This window comes from Pteropus vampyrus, unplaced genomic scaffold (assembly GCF_000151845.1).
Source record: "Pteropus vampyrus isolate Shadow unplaced genomic scaffold, Pvam_2.0 Scaffold177, whole genome shotgun sequence".
In the NCBI taxonomy this organism is placed as follows: domain Eukaryota; kingdom Metazoa; phylum Chordata; class Mammalia; order Chiroptera; family Pteropodidae; genus Pteropus; species Pteropus vampyrus.
In genome coordinates, this window is record NW_011888958.1 from 2,392,417 (window position 1) to 2,401,398 (window position 8,982).

At 36.6% G+C, this 8,982-nt stretch overlaps 1 protein-coding gene across 2 annotated transcripts in view; it reads right to left on the minus strand.

Annotated features, from left to right (window-relative positions):
- The window catches only part of PSEN1 (presenilin 1), a 58,615-nt gene that overhangs the window by 14,345 nt on the left and 35,288 nt on the right, over positions 1 to 8,982 (minus strand). For both annotated transcript variants that reach the window (XM_011370910.2, XM_023537056.1), the window contains 2 exons: positions 4,997 to 5,217; positions 2,305 to 2,403 (listed from right to left, as the gene is read on the minus strand). In XM_011370910.2, coding sequence (XP_011369212.1) covers positions 2,305 to 2,403; positions 4,997 to 5,217 — 320 coding nt within the window. The remainder of the gene's footprint in view (positions 1 to 2,304; positions 2,404 to 4,996; positions 5,218 to 8,982) is intronic.

Genomic DNA, 8,982 nt, shown 5'->3' on the forward strand with positions numbered 1-8,982 from the left:
TTTCAAACTGCAGCTGCTATTGTAAAACTGTTCTTCATCATTTACAGTCCCTGAAAAGTAACCAAAAGAAAAACTGTTCAGGCCAGCAAGATTCCACTGAGACAATAGCTGGATTAGTTGAGTATCCAAAAATAGTGTGAATGTACTGATAAAAATTACTTCTTGGAACTAAATTAGAGGACAATCTAGGGCTCTCAAAAGAATCAGATGATTATTATAATTCTAAAAATGCATGGAACAAATTTCCTTCATATTATGTCTCACTTCCTGGATTTTCAATAATGCTAAACTGCATCATACATAGGGAATAAGAAAAAAAAAGTTTAAAAGCAATAAATGGAAGAGTCAACTGGCCTCTTCTATGTCCCTTCCACACATACATAGAAAAAAATATATATACAGATAGATACAGATATACATATAGATATACACACAACATCTCTGTCACATTTTAGTTGAGACAATGTGAATACTTTAATACGGTGCTTCTCATATATGCAGTTGGAATTAAAAATGGTATAATCCCTAGTGGAGGGAATTTGGTTACATCTAACAAAACTACATGTGCATGAACCCTTTGACTCAGAAATGCCACTTTTGAGGCTTTATCTTGAAAATACACTAACTAATATAAAAATACATATGAATGTGCACTATACAGAGCTAAAGCAGGAATCAAATGCCAGCAGCAACCTGAGTCCGATCTGGTCATAGTAAGCAATTTTAAACAAGAAACTTGTCATCTATGTCTCTCTGGCTTTTTATCACTGATTTTATAATTACATCCATGTTCCTAATACTCTTAGGCTTCTTGAATAACTTATGAAGGAAATACACAGCCAAAGAGGCTGAAAATTCCATAGTAGGCATACTTACTCACTCACCATGGCTTTGTAATTTTGAGGTCAAACAAGTTTCATTATATAAACAAAATAACTGATCAAAATCAACATAAGCCAGGAAGGCAATGCACTGTTCAACTAAATCAAACCCAAATAAGAGAAACAGAAAGGCAACCACCATGTACAAGGCTCATGAATTCCTGTAGCCTTCTTGTCAATAAAGGCAGTAGCTTTATTCCTTTGCAAATGTAGAAAAATATTGCTACGAACCCTTTTGTTTTAATATTTACTATTACTACAGAAATCAGGAGTCAGCAACCTTTTTCTGTGAAGAACCACATAGTAAACATTTCGGACTTGTGAGTCACATCTCGTCTCTGTCACATATTATCCTTTGTTCTTTTTATTCTTCTGCTCAAGAACCTTCTATGATTCCCCAGTGATCATGAAAAGCATACAGAGATCTAAACCAGTCACTCAAAGCTATCTTTGATCTTGTCCTAATCTGCCTTTCCAAACTGATCCTAGTACTCTCTTCATTTTATACTCTATGTTCTAGTCAAATTAAACACTTAAAATCTGATAGAGGCCCCACACTCCAAGGCATTCTTTGTGACAAGTCCATTTTTGGAATCGACTTTCATCTGTGCTTGCTGAAATCCCACTCATCCTTAAAAGGTTCAATCCAAATGCTGTCTCTTCCAAGAAGCCTTCCCTGATTTTTCCCTAATAATGGGATTATACCATTTTTAATTCCAACTGCATATATGAGAAGCACCGTATTTTTCCCTAGAGAAAGTTTCCCTGAACTTTCTCCACACTTTGTGTCTCTTCTTTTTTTTTTTTTCAGGGAAAGCCATCTTTTTATTGAATGTACCTAGGTGTGGGGCAGGCTTTGTGTCTCTTCTGAATCTGATAATATTTTGCCTTGGATGTTGCTTATTTATATGCTTGTCTTATCTTACCTCTAAACTGTAAGCAAATGAGCTGAGTATCTTAATCATCATTATATCCTTCACAGTGCTCCGTGGGAGCAGATCAGACCAATGCCTAATAAATATTTACTGAGTGATTAGAAAGAGTATGACTCTAAAAAAAAAAAAAAAGGCAAAAATAATCTGAAAGAACGGTACAATTCTTTCATAAGCTAGGGCAAGATTCACCTGCAATATATGTATATAACAAGTACTCAATTATACCTGATTAGTAAGATTTTAAATGAGAATACTGGCTCCCCAATCTCTAAATATTTCTTCTATCTCTATACATATTAAAAATTCTCTTGAACCAGTGTCAGGTAGAAGATAAAAATTTGCAAGGAAACAGAGATCTGCAGGAGTTCCATTAATGCTATGCATTTAGGATGAGAAAAAGACACATGATAATGATCATAGTTACATGTGTTTGAATTCCTATAAATTCTTAGCTGTTTAATAATTTAACGTCATTCCAAAATACTTACAGGAGTAAATGAGAGCCGGAAAGAGTGTTTCATTTCTCTCCTGAGCTGTCTCAACCAGCATACGAAGTGGGCCTTTTGGACATAAAACAGCCACTAAATCTAGAAAGAGAAAAATAGAAAAGACATCTGAAAAAAATGTATTGGCTAAACTTGTAAATGGGTGTTACGGAGGTATTAACCAATAGAACAAGTTTAATTTTCTTTTATACACAAAAAGATATTGAATGAATATGAAATAAATAGCAGGTAAACTGATGGGGCAGGGGACAACCTAAACAAAATACACAAAACCATACAGATGATCTGTGCAAATTTCATTCTGGTTTGATGCTATTTGGCTAGTTTACAGTGTATCATCACTGTTATAGTCCCCAAAGAGGGAAACCTTGGATAAGTAATTGCTGTTGCTACCACTGGCGACCTGGACGGCTAGACCATTGGCAATGGCCTAAGAATCTGTAAAAATGCAAAGGTGAAGCCAATGGTTGACCAGGGCAAGATGACTGCCTAAAGTTCAGCTACTTTTGCTGACCCCTGGATTCCACTCTTTGATCAAGGATGCCTAGATTAAGGAATGAAAAGCAGCAACTCTCCAGTAAGCTCCATCACATGTAGTACCGATATTATCCATAAAGTGTTCAAATTTCCATTGTGGTTTACTCATTTGATCCCAAAGAACTCCTGAGGTAGCTAGGGGTCCCACAGGGGTGTGACATTCTCTAGTACCTTGTCAACTGACAATGGACTGAGGAAAGAAGAGGCCACCCTCTCCTGTAGGTGGGATACTCTACAGGGCCCAGGCTTAGCTCTATCCTGTAGGTAACATTTTGGTCTTAGCAAGAAAGTCCTGGTGGCTGGGCTGACCTTGTAGAATGCTGCCTTCATGATAGAGAGGATATGGAGTAGAAGGATACAGAGCTTCATATACCCTGAATACACGTGAGAACCTCTCTTTCCAGGAGAGCTAAGTATGCCGTCTGCCATTCTAATGGTGTATAGCATGAGACTGACAAGGGCAATTTCTCACACCAGAAATCCATGGGCAACATAAGATCATCATAGGTGATCCAGAGATTTCAGTAGGTATATGAGAGGAGGAGGCTGCTAAAGCCTCTACAGTGAATAATTCTCTGGAGACAGGGAGAGGAGGCGCTAATGGAATGACTGTTGTTATTACAATTTGGACAGATTTAGAGCCCTCTGGGGTCGGGGGCCCCAACTGAAGATGGGCCAATTTTAACAGCTTACATAAAATTTGTAAATAAAGAATATGTTGCCTACAGATTCCCAAAAGACCTAAAAGATACTGGGCTTGTCTTAACATCATGGGTGCAGAGAGGGTCTACTGCTATTTCTTGACAGTGTCAAAGATGAAGAAGCCCTCAGCTCACCAAAGAATTTTCAGGAATTTAACTGAGGTGGCAGGGCCTTGTACTAAGTACAGAGAAATGTCTACCCCCCTTTTTTGAGCTCCTCCGTGAATATTTGTATGTCCTCAATGAAAATGTCAAATGAACCTCTTGAGAGGATGATATCAGCAGTGCGACGTTATTTCTGTGCTTCTGGAGGAAGCTAGATGGATATGGTTAAGATCTAGTCTGCAAAGACTGTGCAATAGGACTGGTGAAGTCCCCCATGAGTAGCTAGGTAAAGATATAATGTGTCCCTTTGAAGGTGAAAGTCAACTGTGGTTGTTGAAAAAGGCACACGTTAATAAAATCTCTAACTACAGAGTATTTACTAGTTGCTGATTGGATGGAGTCCAGAACTGGCATTTTTAATCATAGGTATGAAATAATAGATGAGTATTTTGTAAACCATCAAGTACTATATACCTTAAAGTCATTATAAGTCAGGCATTGAGAGTATATAACTTCTATAGTTCTATATGAGAAAGGAATTGATCCAATTCTATTTCCAAGACTATTTCTTCATCAAATCAAGCAGGGATGATGAGGTTTCCTATTATTGGTCATCAGACATTTTAATAACTGCCTAGTTACAATATACAGACCACACAATGACTTCTGGAAATGGATCTCTTTTTGGCTTTCATGTAGGGCAATAGCCACAGAGTACACACCTGTACAGTAGCCTTGGTTATTCATAGCTCGGCTACAGTGTGACTATAACACTGGTTGTAATGAATTTGAGTCTCACATTGCCCAAATAAGTCTTATTTTTAAAAGAATAATTCTACTTAAGTTGCCTTATACACAGTAGGTACCCTAATTTCGACTTGAAGAAATAATCAAGTATTTTATGTGTATTAAACACTCTGCTAGTGCTTTTCAACATACATTCTGAACTCTTACTACTCTGAGAAGCACTGTTCCCATTTTCCAAATGAGAAAACTGAAGCTCGAAGCACCTGAGTAACTGTCCTAAGGTCACAGAGGCTGTAAGTGGTAGAGATGAGATTTGAATCTAAGTCTTCCAACCAGAAGTCTATGGATCCTTTCACTAATCCGTCACTGAATTAAACTGGGAGCAATAATAAAACATTTTTTAAGAATTTAACCTCAAAAAACCTGAAATCTTTATATGAAAAAGATACTATAGCTAATTAATTATTTACTGAAGAGTTATGGGATATAGCCATTACCATTTTTCATAAGTCAAGATAACGAGACGAGGAAGGAAAACACACTAGTGAGGTATTTCTGTAATAAAATGTTAGTCTTGGGTTTACCATATACTGAAATCACAGCCAAGATGAGCCACGCAGTCCATTCTGGGAGGTACTTGATAAATACCAAGGCCATGAGGGCACTGATCATAATGAGATATGCCTGCTGGAGTCGCAGTGGGCCTTTCCAATGAATGGCAATCATTCCCACCACACCAAAATTCCAGATCAGGAGGGCAACAGTGATGTAATCCATGGCAACATTATAGGTTTTAAACACTTCCCTGAAAAAAATTAAATGGCGATGTAAAAAGATTTAATTACAATCATTTTCATCAAAACATTGTTTAGAGTTATGGTTCCCAAACGTGAGGCATTCATATCCCACTTTTGTATTTTTAATATATCTTATATCAACTGTGCTATTATTTAACACTTTACTTTTTTCCTCAAGTTGAGCTTATTTTAATAGAAAACTATATCATTCATATAAATGGGAAATCAGTATCACAGACCATAGCTATAAAAATAAGTACAGAAACTAAAAAAAGGCCATATACCACCTAAAATGCCATTTTATACTTTGAGAAACCCTCATTTAAAATATCTGAAAGTGGAAAAAATTAAACTTGCATAGTAAATTTTACAGAAGTTTGTCATTTACCTGCTTTTGTTCATGGTGTGATTAGTTTGCTGGGTTTTATATATGAAAAAACCCATAAAACACTGTATTAAGAAATACTAAAAACATGTATTATTATATATTACTAATGTCACTTACATATATTAGTAACATTAGTAATATATATTGGTGACATTATACATTAGTAATATTTAAAATTTAAATATAAAAGTGAAACCATAAAAGAACTAGAGAAAACCACAGGAAATGGAGAATTTAAAAAAATACATATGCAATTTAAATTATATAACTTTTAAGGGCCCTCCTTAATCCAATGTATTTTTAATATACATATGGTATACAAATATATTAAAAATATTAATATATGTATACAAAAACTGAAAAACCTTTTTAAGTTAGATAATTAAATATGTATATATTTAAAATTCCCCATTTCCCACTCTTCCTTCTAGTTCTTTTATGAGTTCGCTTTCATATTTAAATTTTTAATCCATTTGGAATTTATCCTGATATAAAGAAATCCAAATTTTCCCCCAAATGATTACCTGATTGTCACAACACCAATGACTAAATAAGCCATCTATACTTTACTGATTCTATACCACCTTTATCATAAATTAAATTCCATTATATACTTGAGCTTTTTAAAAAAGTCTAATCTTTCCTATTAATCATCTATTCATGGTGCAGATGCCACAATTTTAATTATTGTAGTTTTATTGTAATTTCATATTAGGTAGGACTAGTATCCCTTCATTTTTCTTTCTCAGAATTCTTTGGGGTACCTTCACGTATTAATTTTTCCAAGTGAACTGAGAATCATCTTGTCCAGATGAAAAGTAAATCCTATTTGTATATTTACTGGGCTTATATTAAATTTTACAATACACTTAGAGAGAATGGGCATCTTTATGATACTAAGTCTTCCTATGTAATGTGATATAACTTCCCATTTGTTTAAGACTTCTTTTTAAGCCCTTCACGGAGGCATTGAAAATTTTACTAATAGATCTTGCACAATTCTTGTTTAATCCTAGATATTTTGTCTTATGCTATTATAAATGGGATTTTTTTTCTTTCATTATGTTTACTAACTAGCATCTCCATGAAGACTATTGATTTGTGTTTATTAATTTTGTATTCAGTTGCCTTACCAAATTTACTTAGTGATTCTAATCGTCTTTTGGTTAGTTTAAAACCAAGTAAACAATCATTTTATCTCCAAATATTGAAAATTAAACCTTCTCTTCCAATTGTATAGCTCTTATTTCTTTTTCTTGTTTAATTGTGTCCACTATTTCCTCCAGGGCAATGTCAGACAACAGCAGTGATAAAGGAAATCCTCATCTTGCTCCCAGCATTAATAGGCATGCTCCTAGTTTCCCTGTGAGGGTGATACTGACCTTTAGGTGAGATTCATTCATTTTATCATGTTAAAGAAGTTACTATCCATCTGTTTTATTATAGAATTTAATAAAGAACATGTGTAAATTTTATCAAATACTTTTTAGAATGTACAGAGATGATGACCTAGTGATATGGTGACTTATATTGAAATTTGTAGGGACAGGGAAACATGGCAGAATGAGAGACATCCTCAGATCTCTCCCCTTAAACAACAATAAGCTGAACACCTAAAACTCAACCAAAAACACCCAAACTGCATGCACATTAGCACGTCTGAGAGTGGGATCTGCGCATAGAGCTACCACAGGTCAGAACCCTAGGTGTCGGGCGGTGGACTGGGAGAAATAAAGAAGGTGCCTCTCACAGCCACCGGAGCTCTCTGCAGGAGGGGGAGGGGTAAAGGTGCAGCAACTTCACTGATCGGCCTGCCTGGAAGTGCTGGAGCTTCTAGCAGCCGGCAGCAGGGCCCAGTCATCAGGGCAGAAAGCAGAAAAGCGGGACAGGACAGCAGAGAAACAACAGTTGATTTTTACCACCCTGGTTCCAAAACTGAGGCTGAGCTGCAGCCCCCAACCCTCAACCCTCAGTGCCCCTGCCCCCATACTCTCTGAGACCAAACGCCGCAGAGCCCCAGGGGAATCTGAGCAAAAGCTGCAAGACTGAAGCTACCTCTCTCAGCCTCTGGAGCTCCCTGCAGAAGGAGGGGGAGGGGAGAAGGTGCAGCAACTTCCCTGAACAGCCCTTCCTGGGACTGCTGTGAATTCCATGCAGCAGGCAGCAAGGCCCAGTCATCAGGGCAGAAAGCAGAGAAGCGGACAAGATAGCAGAGACGCAACCATTGATTTTTACCAGCCATGGTTGCAAAACCGAGGCTGAGCCGCAGCCCCCAACTCCCAACCCAGAGGGCCCCTCCTCCCAAAACCCTCCGAGACTGATCACTGCGGAGCTCCAGGAGAATCTGAGCAAATGCTACTGAAACTGTTGCTAACACTGACAGTGACTGAAACTGAGAGTAGCAAGTGAGATTAAAGATCTACAAGAAAATAAAGAAGACATTATTTAGGCTTTATATAAAGCAGGGATCCAAGAAGCTTAGACGCCACCTACTGGAAACCAAAAGAAAAGCGCCTCCTTTGCAGCTGGCTAAAGAGAGACCTTTATATAATAAATCTTCTTTCTAGAAAAACAACAAGTTACACTTCCATTAATGCCCAGGCGAAGAAATAGTCCACTAAACACCATGAACAACCAAGGTGACAAGGCATCTCAGAAAGAAAGAGAAAAATCTCCAGAAAATAAGTTTACAGACATAGAAATATGTGACTTAAATGACAGAGAATTTAGAATGGTACTTCTGAAATTTGCCAATAATGAGCCAGTCTTCCATTCTGCAAACTCCACTTGATCATAATGTATTATTCTTTCAACGTGTTGCTGAATCCTATTTGTTAAAATTTAGTTATTCTTTTGATATCAGTAAAATAGGATTGGTCTACAGTTTCTTTTTTCTTGATAATTTATAGGGTTTTGGTATCAATGTTATGCTGGCTTCATAAACTGTTTCTGGAAGCTTTTCTTCTTTTTCTATGTTTTGGAAGACATAAAATTTTCCACTCCTTAAAGATTTAATAGACTTTCCCTATGAAACCATTTGGGCCTGGTACAGTTGTTATTGGTGGAGGTAAAATGGGAACCTCGACAACTTTCTGTATTTTTTCTTTGCTACATATAAATTTTCTATTGCTTCAGTAGTCAGTTTTAATAATTTTTTCTAGAAAATCATCCATTTTATATAGATTCTCACATTTGTTTCTTTTGTTTGCTGTTATTCCCACTGCCTCTAACAAACTCAGTTTATTAGTTTTATTGCTTCTGTTCCTAATTTAAGAGCTAGTGTGATGGTTTACAAACTTTGTCACCAGTGCTGAGAAAAAGGTCAGAGTGGCAAATTTCTGAGCCTCTCTATTCTCTTCAACAGAGCAACTCTACTTTATTCTAT